Source organism: Microsporum canis, genomic scaffold, assembly GCF_000151145.1.
Source record: "Microsporum canis CBS 113480 supercont1.7 genomic scaffold, whole genome shotgun sequence".
Taxonomy (NCBI): domain Eukaryota; kingdom Fungi; phylum Ascomycota; class Eurotiomycetes; order Onygenales; family Arthrodermataceae; genus Microsporum; species Microsporum canis.
In genome coordinates, this window is record NW_003299163.1 from 1,248,386 (window position 1) to 1,264,344 (window position 15,959).

The 15,959-nt window shown below is 47.9% G+C and overlaps 6 protein-coding genes across 6 annotated transcripts; 2 read left to right on the forward strand and 4 right to left on the reverse strand.

Moving 5' to 3' along the window:
* Positions 1-563: 563 nt before the first annotated feature.
* MCYG_07659 (conserved hypothetical protein) lies at positions 564-3,473 on the reverse strand (the record flags this gene model as incomplete). The annotated part of the gene is made up of 10 exons (XM_002843830.1): positions 564-571; positions 673-1,293; positions 1,352-1,498; positions 1,560-1,885; positions 2,011-2,118; positions 2,192-2,361; positions 2,428-2,633; positions 2,694-2,955; positions 3,018-3,360; positions 3,418-3,473. 10 exons carry the CDS (start codon positions 3,471-3,473, stop codon positions 564-566), a joined length of 2,247 nt encoding a protein of 748 aa, XP_002843876.1.
* An 885-nt stretch (positions 3,474-4,358) lies between these two features.
* On the reverse strand, positions 4,359-6,363 carry MCYG_07660 (PWWP domain-containing protein; the record flags this gene model as incomplete). The annotated part of the gene is made up of 4 exons (XM_002843831.1): positions 4,359-4,900; positions 4,966-5,197; positions 5,293-5,644; positions 5,735-6,363. 4 exons carry the CDS (start codon positions 6,361-6,363, stop codon positions 4,359-4,361), a joined length of 1,755 nt encoding a protein of 584 aa, XP_002843877.1.
* Positions 6,364-7,910: 1,547 nt separating this feature from the next.
* MCYG_07661 (conserved hypothetical protein) lies at positions 7,911-9,166 on the forward strand (the record flags this gene model as incomplete). Its single annotated transcript, XM_002843832.1, has 6 exons — positions 7,911-8,353; positions 8,393-8,430; positions 8,484-8,563; positions 8,616-8,698; positions 8,754-8,887; positions 8,949-9,166. 6 exons carry the CDS (start codon positions 7,911-7,913, stop codon positions 9,164-9,166), a joined length of 996 nt encoding a protein of 331 aa, XP_002843878.1.
* Positions 9,167-9,863: 697 nt separating this feature from the next.
* MCYG_07662 (azr1 protein) lies at positions 9,864-11,203 on the reverse strand (the record flags this gene model as incomplete). Its single annotated transcript, XM_002843833.1, has 2 exons — positions 9,864-10,512; positions 10,572-11,203. The coding sequence occupies 2 exons, from the start codon at positions 11,201-11,203 to the stop codon at positions 9,864-9,866; spliced, it is 1,281 nt and encodes a 426-aa protein (XP_002843879.1).
* A 430-nt stretch (positions 11,204-11,633) lies between these two features.
* Positions 11,634-13,440, forward strand: MCYG_07663 (U4/U6 small nuclear ribonucleoprotein Prp4; the record flags this gene model as incomplete). Its single annotated transcript, XM_002843834.1, has 3 exons — positions 11,634-11,720; positions 11,814-11,847; positions 11,912-13,440. The coding sequence occupies 3 exons, from the start codon at positions 11,679-11,681 to the stop codon at positions 13,438-13,440; spliced, it is 1,605 nt and encodes a 534-aa protein (XP_002843880.1).
* A 929-nt stretch (positions 13,441-14,369) lies between these two features.
* Positions 14,370-15,801, reverse strand: MCYG_07664 (F-box domain-containing protein; the record flags this gene model as incomplete). Its single annotated transcript, XM_002843835.1, has 3 exons — positions 14,370-15,012; positions 15,057-15,578; positions 15,677-15,801. The coding sequence occupies 3 exons, from the start codon at positions 15,799-15,801 to the stop codon at positions 14,370-14,372; spliced, it is 1,290 nt and encodes a 429-aa protein (XP_002843881.1).
* Between the last annotated feature and the right edge of the window lie 158 nt (positions 15,802-15,959).

The window sequence follows — 15,959 nt, forward strand, 5'->3', positions numbered from 1 at the left end:
CACTTCCCCTGTTCCATCAACGCAAGTTAATGCTGACAATCATATCCCGTTCTATTCCCTCATTCAATAAGGGACGAGTCTCACAATGTACCCGTGCTGCGACACAGCTGTGTTGATCTAGACCAGCAAGACATCGAATGAGGAGGAAATCTCATAAGATAACGGTGCCGCATGGCAACCTTTTAATACTGATCTGCTGGTGATGTCCGAGATCATCAACATTCTGGACAATTTATATGTTGTGATTGTGTTGGATTTGGATCGCCCCAAGTTCAGTGGACTGTGACTTGGGTTGGACCCACTTGACCCGCAACTTTAGTTAACTTCTGGTGGCCTGCTTGTTCAAAGCGTTCCCGCCAAACTTACTTCATCTGTGTATATCACATACCACTTTAAGGGTGCTCTCCCCTTAGATCTGGACGGGCTGCATATATGAGAACCTCTGCAATTCGATTTCCATTGTATGGAGCCTTCTACCCTGGATAGTGAAGATATAGAATAGGCTAGGATGAACAAGCTGTCTTGTAAGTTGTGATGCATCATATTACTGACAATGTGGTTAATTATCTATCTAGAGTACTTACCATGAGAGAGATTAGGCTAAGTTATACGTTCAAAAATGTTTCATGAAATACTGATAGGGGGGATTGAATCAGCATTTCCCTCCTGGACACCCAATATTTGTTCCAAGTCGCTCTCCATCTAGTCCAATTATTGTCAATATCGCATTAATCACACCTCCAATGCCTTCACCAGCCATAAACCCTGCCGCAACAGCGTAACCATATGCTTCAAACGATTTCATATTTTTCCTTTTCCAGGCCATGGTTATCACCGTACCAATAAGCATAGCCGTACCGTATTGTGTGGTAGGTATAAGAAATGCCATAGCCACAGTCATCATATTCGGATGGTAGTCACGCATCCATAGCCACTTACCTATCCACAGATTATGTCGAACTAGAACCAAGGCCGAACCTATTACAGCCATAGCTATAGAGAACTGTATGCTGGATTTAGGTACCGGAAAGTCCGGGTCTGTCACAGCTACCGCTGCAGCACGCCAGGCAGATGCAGCAGGGGCTGTAAAGGGGCAAGAAATGCTTGCAGATCCGTTGGTACTACTAGGATATTCACCACCCGAAGATAAAATGCAAGGATATGCACTAGCAAAGACAGAAAAAACAGCTGGTGCGAGGAAGACTGCGAAAAACGTTCCGACGGCTTGGGCAGCGTATTGTGTGCGAGGAGGCGTGTTGAGTAAAAATCCAACTCGAAAATCACCGGTGAGGTCTAGCATTGGTTAGTTACTTCAGGTATGTTTTCATGGAGTAAAATATCAGAGACTTACCACAGGCCTGATTAGCACCTATGCTTGAGAGAGCTCCCCCAAGTAAATTGACCCGTTGAGATCTTTCTAATGACCACTCTGGGCCACGAGTTGTGGCTCCTAGAACCAGCTGGGAAGCCTTCGATATGGCGGTCAGTGGAGCTATATCTAGCCTGGTGTAAGTATTTCATGGCATGAACCATTCGGGATCATAAGAAAAAGGGCATACCGGTTGCACCTGTTGCCTGGACGGCAATAAATGAGAAAATGAATGCGAGGAAAAGTGATAGAAGTGATGAAACTATAGGGATATCATACTGTAGTTTGCTAACTACACAAGTCAATATGAGCACAGCAATAAGCCCTGGTAGCCACATCCACTGTTTAATGTCGCCTGCCGTGGTTCGGTTCGTTTCACTCTCTAGCCCTTCCTCAGAAAGATGTTCATATTTATGCTGTTTGGATTGTAGTTGAGATATTATTTTCTGGCATCCTTTGAAAACCTCTAGCCCTGTGAGCCAGAATACTTTCCACTGGCAGGCAAGTTCTATCCGTCTGTTAGAATAATAATGTGAAAGAATTGGGGGATATTGGTACCTGTAAACCCGACAACTATCATACAAGCAACTCCTGGCCATAGCAGCCAGTATCTGGGACTTGGGTGCGTTGCATTAGCAAACTCCTTTGAAAAGGAGATGTATGATATCAACCCATCCCATTTTCTATCTTCCGATGCTGGTGTCCCAAACGCCAGTCCCAGTTTTGTAATAATTGGTCCAACAATACCCCTATAAAAAGGCCAAACTTAGACAGGGGCATAAGACAAATATGGAGTAGAAAACACATACTAGATCAACTTACCATGCTAATACTGACCCAAAAACGAAAGATAAAGAAATATTCATCCCAACTAGCATTCCGGTACCTATGAATGCCGGAGTCCATTCTATAAACCAACCCCAGCTTTGAATTGCGAACATTGTGGAAGGAAATATCCCCGAAAGCGCCAGCCAAGTGAAGATGTGCCAGTCCTGCAAGGGAATTTCTCCCAGTTAATTGATATCCCTTCGAGATAGTTAGGAGGTTCTATTACTTACCCAGAGAACACCCGGAGCATATTGAGACACAACTCTAAGCACCAGCGCAAAGATAAAAGCAAGCGCCAAAGCCACCATCTTTTGACGGGCCAACTGCGACCCTCCGGCAGCAAGATGCATGCTCGAGATTGTAATTGCAGTCGCAGAAGACGAGGGAAACACAAGATTGAGCTCCCTAGCAACTTGAAAAATAAAGAACTTGCGCACTACAAACACCATCAGCATCTTTAATATTCTTATTCAGATATATCGGGGAAATGACCTACGAGGAGTTGCAAAGAACAAACCGAAATATCCACCCGCAGCCGTGAGGATGGTGAGGCGAAAGAAGTCTTTCCAAGGGGTATCAAGCAAGTTCAACTGATACATTGCCGGGAATGCAGAAACAAAAACACTTGACAGTCCCCCAGCAGCGGTAGCAGCCGTCTGAACAATGTTATTCTCCTGTGGCCCAAAGAACCCGCCTAGCAAAGACGACGGCGGGAAATGGGACGACCATGATCTGAGGACTGCAAATCCGATAATTGACTGTCATTCGTATGATATTAGGATATACTCAAATAAGCTGAGTGGGAGAGAGTAAAACTCACTCCAAATATATTTGCTGACGCTGTCCAGCCTGCCCGGAGACCCAGGTATATGTTTGATGCATTCACCAGTGCTCCGCAGAGGATTCCGACAAGCAGAGCTCTAAAGGTCAGGATACTCTCCTTTCCAGCACTTGGAGGGCCATGGATATTGAACGGCTTAAATGGGTCTTTTGCAAAGCTATCATGAGCCGATTCGGATGAACAAGGGCCCGTACTAATCTCCTCGTCTACTTCAGGGTTGCTGGAAGAGAGTAATCTGTCCTCTTCAGCTTCATCTTCCTCAAATGTTGATTCGATGTCGTTCTCAGCTCTCTTCGACCCTTTGTTCTCTTCTGCTGAGTACCTGCATTAACGATCAGCGAAAGTCATATATTATTATAAACCAGGCTCTGTTTCATACTCTTCTAGGTGTATTCCATCGTTTCGACACTCTGTTGAAAGCCTGGGAGGTGACATGGTCGCGTATGGCCATCACCACTCTACCGCCAGACAAGGCTTCCAGGCTGACTTTGTGCACCTCTGCGAAATAGCCATGCAGCCCATATAAATACCAGTAACGACGGTGGCGTCCAATCATCTCGCCTCTGGGTCGACTAATTATTTATGTTGCTTATTGAGTCCTGGTAGCGGCCAAAGTTCGCCAAACAAAGGCGAGAGTTGGATCCAGCAGCCGAAACAGTGTCTTGGGCATCAACCGGTTTACTATAATCTCTTGGTAAGACCAGACAAAGAATTGTTATAGTGATACAGAGCAGACAGCTTGCTCGTGGATTTATAGCCTTTGCCACGATATACCTATGTACCAGGCGAGGACACGGAGAAAAGGGCGTAGTTTCATTAGTATGCAATTCCAGCGATAAGAGTATGGACAGCGTTAGAAAAGAATATCAACCAAAACGAAGATGCAATAAAAGACAGAATCGATATTAAGGGAATTATTTATAAAGCCCATAGCATTAACAGAGTACACACAAAACTGCAGCATAATACACAGTCAATCAGTCCAGAGAACAGAGAATGAAATAGGAAACAGTAGAAATAGATAGACAAAAAGGACGTTGGCTTAGGGCAAAAACACGACGGGAAAAGAGGTGGAATGGGAGCAAAAACAGCAGAATGAGGTGAAGAAGAAGAAAAAGTACAATTTTTCCGCCATCGTATTCCCGCCGGATATGTAGAAACAGAAACAAAACACTTCGATCATGGGAGGAAGAGTAGTCAGGGCTTTTTAAACGACGACATCTTCAGTGAGTGCTAGGAGCATGCATAGTGTATGTATTGCAATTTGCATAGCTAGCCAGAACAATATGAGCGTGGTCTTCACGGCTGTGGTTGTCTAGTTCATGTCTCCATGGCGTCAGCTTCCTTTGCAGGAGTGCCAGCCTCCTTCTCTTCTTTCTCCTCTGCCTCGACTTCTCTCTCCTTTTCGGTTTCGGGTTTCTCATCATCGGCGTCGACCATGGAGATGTCGCCGTCCTTGGATGGCTCCGCAGCATCTTCGTCAGCATCATCAGCCTTCTTTTCCTCGTCCTTCTTGTTTCCGGCTTTGCCCTTCTTATGTACGCCGTTGGACGTTGGCTTGTCCGCAGGAGTGGACGCCTCGCCCGCCGAAGGTATATCGGACTCTAAGAGCTGCTTCCACTTGGAGAGGATCTGGACAGACCGGCCTCGGAAGTTGTATTCTTCTTCCTTGGGGATGGTGGGCAGCTTGATGATGGCCTTGAGCACCTTGTTGATCTTGGTAGACCGTATGATGCTTACTTCGAGATCGGAGTAGGCTTCCAGCTTGTTGATGTATGTCGACATGAGCTCCATCTCAGACTCCTCCGGCGCTTGGTCACGTGTAAGGAATCCCTTTTGCAGCTTGTATCGAAGGTATAGGACTTGAAGCGGCGGTGGGTTAGCATCCAACTAATTAACAGAGGGTAGGAGAGTGCATAGTACATACTTTCTTTCTCCCGCTTTGCCTTGGCCTCCTGTGGATCGACCGGCTTCTCAGCTTCCTTTGGAGTCTCTACCTCCTCGTCGCTGGCATCGGCCTTCTTCTTAGACTTCCCCTTAGAGGTCTTTGCAGAGCTAGCAGCTTTCTTACCGCCCTTCTCGCCTGTGCCGGGAGCCTTGGGCGTAGTCAGCTTTAGTTTCGTGGCAGGCTTGGGCGTCTTTGCAGGCTGCAGTGATCCCTGGTTAGCACCGTATTTCTCCACACACATGTTGCAGCTTGCGTAACGGCAACGGTTAGACCGGGTGTATTTTTCTTTCATTGTTCTCAGCTTACCTTGTCTTGCTCTCCTTCGCTCTCCTGGTCCTTTTTGCGCTTCTTGGAGCTCTTCTTCTTCTCTCCTGCATCCTCCATCTCTTCATCATCCAGCTCATCGGCCACCTCCATGCTCTTTCGCTTTTTCTTCTCCTGCTTTGCCGCTTTTGCGGCTGCCTTGGCTTCCTTCTCCTCTATGTCTTCCTGAACCGCTCGCTCGTGGTCGGCAAGCATGGCCTTGAAGTAATCGAGGTCATGGCCCTCAGCGGCCACCTGGTAGGCAGCAATCAGGGCCTTTGACTTGTTCTTCTCTGATACGTCTTTGCAGTCTTCCGGTTTTAGGGGTGTGAGGTCGACGTTAGGAATCCAGGCACTGAAAGTAGACATAGGCGTTAGCTAAAGAGTATTACGTATAGACTTATCGTCATAGTAAAGAAAGGAAGAAGGAAGTGTATTGACTCACAATTCATTGGTGTGCATGAACATGACCGGGAAAGTTCTGTCATTCACTTTCTTGCCTCCATCACTGTAAGCCTCTGTGTATGTGCCGTCTGGACGCTTGGTGGTGACCGGACGCGTCGACAGTAGACTCGGGGGAAGCATCTCTTCGTCACAGACGACGGCAGGCCACGGGGCGTGACTCTTCATCCGAGCAAGGTAGGTCTCTCCCGGCTGCACATCCAGGTGGTATATGCGGTTCATGGATTTCTTCTTGTTCGCCTTCTTTTGTCCAGATGTGGATGTCGACTTGCGTTTGCCATTGACGGCCTTCTTGGAAGCTGATGGGGTGCCGTTTGTAGCTGTTTCGGCGGCAGCTTGGTCGGTCGTACCAGCAGCCTCGCCACCCTCCCCGCCATCAGCTTTCTCTGCAGAGGCATCTACCTCTGCGCCAGCGCTGCTTTCAGCTGGCTTCTGCTCCTCAGCGTTATCTGTAGATTCAGGTTGAGGCTTGTCGGCTGCTTCGACGGTGGGTTCCACGTCTGTTTGAAGTCGCGACTGGTTAGCTCCAAGGTTCTCAGCGGAAGGAACAAGAAAAAAAGGGGGGCCAGCAAGGAGTGCGAGGCAGAGAGGTATAGGAAGGGTAGCAGGCATTGGACTGACCAGCATCCTTGGCCACAGGCTCGGTTTCCTGCTGCTCAGGACGCGATGGCTCTGGTGTCTTGGTGGGCTCTGCGAGTGACAACAACAGACGGTTAGCTCCAGACATCACCAACGGCCAGATAGGAACGAGGCGCAGTCTTACCGGCGTCAGCCATGGCGGAGAGTAGAGGACAGACGGGCGATGGAAGGTCAATGAAGAGGGAGTGTGGTTGGCGGGCGATGGATGATGATGGGTGGATGGTCGGGTAGCCGAGGAAATTTTGTGGTTGGGGTTTTTTTTTTTTTATTTTCTGCGCAGGCCGGAGTGGATGGAGTTTTTTTGGGTGCGCGAAAAATGGCGTGAAACAGGAAAAAACGCGTTGTGTCGATTAAAAGCGCCCACGAAAACGAGCGGCGAGCAACCACAACGGCGACTTGCACTGGTAAGGTGGCAGGAATAGCAGTCTGCTGAGTGTTGAGATGGACGGGAGAGCCTGTAGGCTGTGTTTGGAGGGTGGTAGAAGTGTTCACCAGCGCTGGTCCGTCGGCCGTAGAATCCCTGTCTTGCTGGTCGACCGTCCACTTGGCGGCTCAACGAAGGGCAGAGGAGGTTGATGCCTCGTCTGCGGACCGGTAGAAGCTGTAGAAGCCGTAGAATCAGGAGAAGCAGACTGCTATCTTGCCGTCTTGCTGGACGGTCGAAGTCGAAGCAGGTCGCTGCGTCCTCAGGCTATCAAGCAAGGCCTGGAGAGACGAACCGCCAGGTCGACCAATGTCGCTGGACGTAACTCCTTGCTGAAGGACGTGGTTTTCGTCTTTCTGGAGCAGTGTTCTTCTTCTTCTTCTTTTTATTTGGCCAGTGGTATATAGATGGTGGTATAGACGGCAAGCCAGAGATGCTCGCAGCGATGGCTCTGATCAGCCAGCCAGCCAGTTACTGCTGCCGGAAGACTGGGAATATGCGAGGACAGGATCTTCCTCTGAGAACAGGCTGGACAGGCTAGAAAACAGCTCTTGAGATGCAAACGGCTCGAGAGACGAAGAAGCTCAAAAGTTCGACTTTCTCTGCTTGTAAAAAGCGATGAAACGAAAAAGCGCGAGAAGAAAAGTTGAGGCCTCGAAGGGCGCCGGTGAGTGGAAATAGCGCACTGCACTGTACAGTGGGTGGCGTTAATATAGATACTTAAGACAAGGCCGTGGCAGTAGTGAGGTACATGAAGCAGTAATTATCACGGTTAATTCGCAGTTAAGAAGATAAAAGTGACGGTAAGAGAGGATGAGACCGAGACGGCGGGAAGATGTCTACAGAGGTGATGCTACTATTCTATATCCAACTATAAATTAACTAGACTCAGTGTAAGTATCAACTCTGTAGGATGATATCTTGTTACTCTGCCTGGTATTAAGTAGATTATAATTATAGACTCGACAGACGGCATCACCATCCAGGCTGCTCAACATCATCTAGCTGAGAATAACAGTCAAGTGGCGTAGATACATTGTTACGCTGCTCGGATTTATCTAAATCCACGCCAATGACATCATGAAGTTGAACCAAAATGCAAGATGATAACCAAGATTATGAGAGTAAACACCACAAGCAACAATCCCTCCGTTCTGATGATAGAGTAGTGCTGATCGTAGTATTGCAAGCAGATGATATTCAGGGCGTGATGTTGTCTTCCGAATCACTCTATACAAGCATGCATGCATTCAGATGCACTATACCCAAGGCTCAGGCTAGGAGCATTTCCACTTCTCCCGCGCGCTCAAAAAATGTGACCAAAGCCCTTCTACAGGATAAACAGCAAGGCCTGGGCTTTGCAAAGTCGAATTCTCTCCCTCCAAAGCCGAGGAAGAGAGGAGTAACCGAGATTCGAGGGCCATACTATGCGGTATGCACAAGCCTTGTGCGCAGAGAACACTTGCTGAGTTCGGTTTACGATCTAGGTCATGGGGAAGAATTATCTCTCCGACATATTCGAAACGTAGGATGGCTGCTGTCTGTTGTCTAGATGGTCGATTTCTGACACCGGTGTAGGATGGGCGACTATGTCGATGGACTCAAGTTCTCCGGCGGTTAGTCAAGCCGGTTGAATACCTCTTGATCCACTGGGACTGATATGCCCTAGGCTCGTTCTCGCTTTTCCATGAGGCAAAATTGAAAGAGCTGATCGATATCGCTCACAATAACGGTGCATATGTTTCCACGGTACGCCGTTCAGCTAGTCAAGAGTAGCTCTTCTTGCTAAACAAGACACCAGGGTGGATGGGCAGAGCATCTCCTAACACATCCCGACAACACGTCTGTTCTGGATAGATACTTCAAAAAGTGCAAAGATCTTGGGTACGCCTGACTCTTTAGTATCAAGCAACATGAGACCATGTTCTGACGCATCTAGGTTCGATGTTGTCGAGTTATCTGCCGGTTTCCTCTCCATTCCAGAAGATGACTGGCTGCGGCTTGTTGAGAGGGTGCAGTCATACGGCTTGAAACCAAAGCCCGAGTTGGGTATCCAGTTCGGTGCCGGAGGAGGTATTATAACTCCCAGCCATATGTTATATGTAAAAAAGTCACATCTAACATGTCCATACAGACACTCAGACCAGCGAGCTCGAAGCGATCGGCACAAGTGACCCCGGCAAGCTGATCAACCTGGGGAAGAAATTCCTTGATGCCGGCGTCGAGCGTCTCATGATCGAGAGCGAAGGGATAACCGAAAACGTCACCAATTGGAGAACAGAAGTCGTTTCAGAGATCATGAAACAGTTGCCTCAGGAGAAGGTCATGTTTGAAGGTCAGCTCTCCCCTTAAATGCTCTCCCATGGCATGCTATGCTGACACTATTTTTCGTCGTCTTCGTGTATTCAGCCGCCGACCCCAAAGTGTTCAGCTGGTATATTCGTGAATTCGGCATTGACGTCAATCTCTTCGTTGACCATTCGCAGATTGTCCAGCTGAGTTGCCTGAGAAGAGGTATCTGGGGCACTGCAGACACATGGGGGAGAATTGTCTCATATAGGCCGGAGGATTGAATCCGTTAAACGGCGCTGTGAGCTTCAATCGTCCTGATGAACACAAATTTGAGACTCGTATTCATCGTTCACCGTCCAATATGGCTTCTTCGACGATCTTTTTTTTAGTATATAATGTTCAGCTGTCAAAATTAGTATTTCTCTTCCTAAAAGTTGTCTATAAAAAGGTCTCTATTTGAGATCGAAGCATCTATTATAACATTTTATACATCATGTTGCTTCCAAAAGCCTAGCTTACCACCCAAGTAAACAAAGGGAAACATAAAACGCAATAAGTATCTTCACACAGTGAAGAGAACGGGAAAGCTGCCCCCTAACATGCAATTACAGCCAATAATCTAGAAGAAGGCCTTGGGGAATCAAATGGATTTGGTTAAAATGGTCGAACACGGTTCTGGGGAAGGTAAGTTAGGGTAGGTAAGAGTAGCAGATAGTTGATTAGATAGAAAGCAGTAAGGTCTTGAAAGGTGGAATATTTATCGCGCAGTAGCTGTGGATCGGCCTTCTTCGACTGCAACTAAAACGACGACGGTTATATCATCCGGCTTGCCCCCTCTGTAGTGATCCCATGGACGGTGTCTCTGGTATTCTTTCGCGAACGGTCCATCCCGTCTAAAGTCCATGCTGGCAATCTTAGCCTCTCCAGCTATGGTAACAGCTAAAAGGGCCTGTAGAGTTTGGCCTTTCCCCTGAGGATCCTCCTCCTCAGAGGTGGGAGCGGTCTTTGCTGGCTTGATTCGTTTGCTACCAAATGTAAGGCCGCCGGGCTTTGTCAGAGCATCGAGGCTGTCTGCAGCCGAAATCCCCATGTCTGATGTCCCTGTCCACGCACCGGTGGCCATCATCCGCGCAGTCACCAGCTTTAGAACCTCTTGGTTGTTCAAGTTGTCAAACACGCCGTCTGTAGCTAAGACCAAAACATCTCCATGCTGTAACGAGCAATTGGTGATAGCTGCGTCTTGAGGCATATCTTCAAACTGTTTTCCACCAAACAGATAAGACTGCCGTCGAATTAACTCCGGAACGACTGCTAGTTGATATGGCGTATTGAAATCATGAGTTTGGGGGACGGAATAATGGTGAACGGCGGCCAGGCGGAAGAGAAGTGACCCAGAGTCACCAAGACTGGTAAAATAAAAAACTGTTAGACTAACATTCAAATGATATGCGGAACGAATACATACTTTGCAAGTTGAACTGAGCCATCATCCCTGGCTACTCCAATGCATGCTGTGCTACTCCCAGCAAATACTGCCTTGTCCAACAGTGTTTTCTCATAACCGAGTCGCATAAGGGTCATAGCCCGTAGACTCTCCGGGGAGGACTCCCAGTTCAAAGACGTTTCCGCCATATGTCCGCAGAAAGAATGTGAGAAATCCGCAGGATCAATACCCGATTCACTCCATCCTCCTACTCCGTCCGCCACTCCAAAGGCAAAGGCGTTATCGTCATAGCCTATTTTGCTAATGAAGAAGGCATCCTCCCCGCTATCAGGCCGTTTGGCCTTCCGGTCATAATAATTCGGACTCTGTATCCCTATCGCATCATGAACCTGCGGGTGGAAGTTGTAGAAATTCCTGTCCGGGCTGAATCTTCTCCCTTTTCCTGAAGACGATACCGCTAGTCGAAAGGACATTTTGGGCCGCGAAGCCAGCGGCATACCACCGTGAAACCCTCTCCTGCCTCCATTATATTGTCTTTTTATGGACGAAACTCGAGCTCGGGGGATTTGGGGCAAGGCATCGTAGAGCTCCCGGCGTTGAAGGTGAGCGAAGCTGAAGCTGGAAGCTCTGCAAGCGAGTGTCACCGCCGCCATCAGAAATATGCCGCCGTGTTTCCCGTATCCTCCCAGTCTGCGGCCGTCCAGTAGCCAGATTCTCCTCTGAGCATTTGCACAACGTAGCTGGTTGTCGAAAAATGTCCAGATTGCGCCGCTGTTTCGATGATATTAAATATATAGAAACATCAATATGAAATGCGCTAAATCCTTAGCTTCAGTGGCCAATTCTCAAGATTCAATCTCCCTGAACCCTCCTGCCAGTCTCGAGGGGGGATTTAAACTGGCCCGTAGAGTGTTGTTGTTGTGAAGTCTTGCTCGTCCAGCCGGTAAAAGAAATATTGAACTATAAAAAAAATCGCCTTCAAAGGCCAAGAAAGAATCTCACCAACAGCGAAAGCTCAAGTTCGGCTTCACTTTCTACCACTTTTGCCCTCACACAGTTTGCGCCGCCGCCAGCTCGTCAAGATATATTCGAGACAGCTTCATTTTCCGATCCGGAGGGCGAGGAATCATGCATCCCGCGCGGCGTGCCTATGTGGAGGATGCGCCGGAGGTAAGTAAAGCGCCCTGACGATACCAGCAAAGGCATGGGTAGATTGACCAATTCATTGAAAACTAATTTATGGCCTTTATTTGGAATAAACAGGATACGGACATGGGAGTAGACCTCGCAAATATTCGTACGTTATCTTTCCCTACTTGTTAATTCTAATGCGCATTCTCTGACGAACTCTTTATCTACAGCCGTGGACCATGACTACGAGTTACCATCTGCTGCCGCTGGTATAGCTCCAGAGAAAGCTTCGGCTATATTATCTCAGTTTGAACGTAAACGACGAGCGGCTGCCATTGCCGTACCTACAGACGATGGCCGGGTAAAAGCACGATTGCGGGAGTTAGGCCATCCCATTACACTTTTTGGAGAAGACTCAACGGACCGACGAGACAGACTAAGGGAAATATTAGCGGACTTAGAAGAACAGCAGGCCACTGCTGCTGGCGAAGGTGGCGCGCAAGATGTGGGTATGGGAGGAATGGAGGAAAGGGAAGAGGATCAAGACCAAGAGGAGGAGTTTTATACCGAAGGCTCGCAGGAACTACTCGAGGCACGGAGGGAGATTGCGAGGTACTCATTACCCAGGGCCAAAGCGAGAATAGATCGACAAAAAGCCGAGTCCACTATACCTCTCAGAGTACACGTAAAGCACAGGAAAGCAATAAGGGAGAAGCTGGGCAACTTTGAGCTGTATGGCTCTCAGATTGCGGGAGACAGGCCCGTTAGCATCACCAGGTTCTCTCCAAATGGTGAAATATTGGCTGCGGGGAATTGGAGTGGAGGTGTCAAGCTTCTTACGATCCCAAACCTGGAAGAAAAGGCGAATTTACGAGGCCATACAGATCGAATTGGCGGGATCTCATGGTTTCCTGGGGCTACATTACCCGAATCGAATATTTCTGAATCCTCCTTGAATCTCGCCACAGGAGGGGCTGAAGGGAGTATCAGACTTTGGTCCCTCGATAAGGATACATCGATTGGAACCCTTTCTGGTCACTCTGACCGTGTCTGTCGCGTTGAGTTCCACCCATCAGGGCAGTATCTTGCCTCTGCGTCTTTTGATACCACCTGGAGACTGTGGGATGTGCGGACAAACCAGGAGCTCCTTTTACAGGAAGGACATTCTCGCGGAGTTTACGCGCTAGGATTCAACACTGACGGTTCTCTCCTAGCTAGCGGTGGGCTCGACAGTATCGGACGCATATGGGATCTTCGTACCGGCCGAACAGTTATGATCCTAGAAGGGCATATTCGCGAGATATATGCACTGGATTGGGGAGTTGATGGGCACCGTATCCTATCCGGATCAGGAGACGGCTGGGTCAAGTGCTGGGACCTCCGGCAGGTTCGAGGTACTGGGGGTGTAGGGGCGCATAAGAGCGTTGTGTCTGATTTAAGATGGTATAAGGGCAGTGACTCCGTTTCTCTCCTACCAACGACTTCCGTGCAGGAACAAAATGGAGATATGATGGATGTGACGCCTACGCCAACTACAGACCAGCCAGCACAGCCTCCTCAACCCAAAAAATCGGGAACTTTCTTCGTTTCCAGTGGATTTGACAAGAACGTCAACATCTTTAGCGCGGATGACTGGTCACTGGTGAAGTCGCTCCAGGGTCACTCTGGAAACGTCCTCAGTGCCGACGTCAGTGCGGACGCAAAGTGGATCGCCAGTTGTGGGCACGATCGCACGGTGAAGTTATGGGGCCTTGAATAGTCCTTATTTCGAGGAGTTCAATCTGTATACGATGCTTAAAAGCAAAACTCCCCGTGCGACCTGATGATAATGATGGACAAAATATTTGTCAATAGCCTTTGCAAGTGGCTGATATACCATCCTCTCCTGCACAGAAGTATGAACGCCGGCGATTGCCATTTGCCAGCTCGGTAGCTCGCATTAATCTCTTCGCCAGCATCACCGTAATGTCCAGTTGTATCTGGCCATTTAACTGATGATAGTTGGAAATATGGTAGCCTTCACTCTACACAATTCATTTCCACTCTCCCTCGTTTTGCCTAATTTACTACTAGGCTCTACGGAGTAGGTATACTGCGAAATCAATATCGCCTGCGCATTGAGATATAAAATCAAGATATACAAAGGAGCATAAATTCCGGAACTGTATGCAGAGTAATGCTGATAGATGGATTTTCTTTCTAAGAATATATTATGTATTCAGCCACAATGAACACCCGACCTGTAGTCTTCTACATTTCTTAAAAGGCCTGTGATAGATATTGAAAGAGCTCTCAGCGGTTATGGATCGTGTTATACGCGCGGATCGCCTAATGCGGCCCGTTCCGTCAACTCTATCTTTACGTCCTTAAAAATTGGGGAAAGACATAGGCGTAACTAGCTTGCGCAGCGTTTCTCGCCGATTACTCTCTTGTTCACCGCTAGAGGGTATAGATGAAACCGTTGCTATGTCATTATACTACATGGACCTTTCCTCGGAATTAGTTATTCATTCCGGAACCGTTGATAATAGAATGACTCTGAAAGAGGATTCTGGGGACTTGCCTCCCAAATAATATATATGAAATCTATATAGAAAGGAGCATCATGGATAGCGAATACTCAAGTGAAGAGTCAATTAAACAGTGAAAAAAAAAAGATGTCATTGCAAACTGGTATTTCCGTTTCTGTCATGCCTGCCATTTGATTTTAGCATTTGTCCTCGCACAGTAACTACAGCCGAGGCTGATATGTGCATCATTCCACAGTGTCACATAGTCTTCGTTGGGATGCTGTATGAGTAGTTCCCGTCTGGAAATCTCCTCGATTGCTGGCCCAATCCATATTTCAGTCATTAACGGCGGATAGTGGCAATCACCGCTCAAGGCATCAAACACCTTTAGTGCTTTGGCGTCGTTCCTATACATGTCCCAATCCAACTGCGTTTTACGCATAAACTCCTTTCTCATCGCGCGCTGATTGCTTCCGCCCTTTTCAGCGGCAAAAAATTCGGTCACTCGTTCTAGGCCTGATGTTGACAGGAGCATAATGATGAATTTCTCGCAGGATGTCCTGACAGGAGTCTCTGCCACAAGTACCCGGTGAAGTGAAAAGATTAGTAGTCGTATACAGTGGTGAGCAGATATTAGCGCGCGAGAGTCGACAAAGGGGTAAACTTGGAGGATCTTGGTTTGAAGCGCTCGATACATAATTGAGCGGTCACGAGGTTGGACTGGAACCGGCAGCTTTCCGGCCTCGTACGCTTCATAAAGAGATTCTTGAAGCTCAAGTCGGGCCTCATCGTACTTTTTGAGAAAGTACATGGTATAAAACCTATTGGAGGGGTTAGAATTCACATTTCTGCATATCGAAGTCACGGGAATATGACTTGCATTAGTGGAGTAAGCTTTGACTGAAGAAGGGCGCTGCCACGCTCCATAATCTTTTGCTGTGTTTGCTTCGGGAGGTGGGATACAGTCTTCACCCAGGCAGGGTTCTCCTCCATGAATCGATCTAGAACATGATCTGCAAGGTAATACGATAATTTCGAGCAGACTTCCTGTCTCCGTCGTAAATCCGCAAGGTATCTAAACGAATAACGCTCCCGACGACTTAAATCATCCGTGAAAGGTGGGAATAGATCGGAAAGAAGTATCACATCATCTTCGGGTGCCCGTGTGTAATGGCTAGGCTTATGGTGCCGCGATGGCAAGGTGCCATGCCGTCGAATACGCAAGTACTCTCTTGTGATAGCCTCTTCATGAATCTGCAGCAGATACCAAAATTTCCGGCACACAAGAAGCAAGCTTCCTAGATCCTGGAGTCGGCAGAGGCCAAATATATTCACTACCAATTCGACTGGAAGTTCATCCCAGCATGAAAATGGCTTGCCTCTATTTCTATAACGGCTGTCAGAAAAATAATCCATGTATTCAACCCTTTCTCCCATGCCATGGGAGATAATATATGAAACATTTGCAACGGAAAGGGCTCATACGGAGGTTGGGTATTCTGTTGTATCACTCCGCTATGGCTCTTCCTCAGCCACGCTAGCTTCGCTAGGCTCGCCTTCTCGAAAGCAGATATGGACTTGCGAGCTCTTAACTCGAATGAAGCAGCCATCAGTCAACTGGCGGTGAAAGGTCGTGTATGCGCACTGCTTTGGAGGTAGAAGAGCAGGAGAGGGATATAACAACGGCCTTTTTGGAGCCCCTACACTTTTCCTTGATGAAACTCCATGGTGTCAAAGCGAATCTCGCCTCCTAAAGGTCTTTAAATCC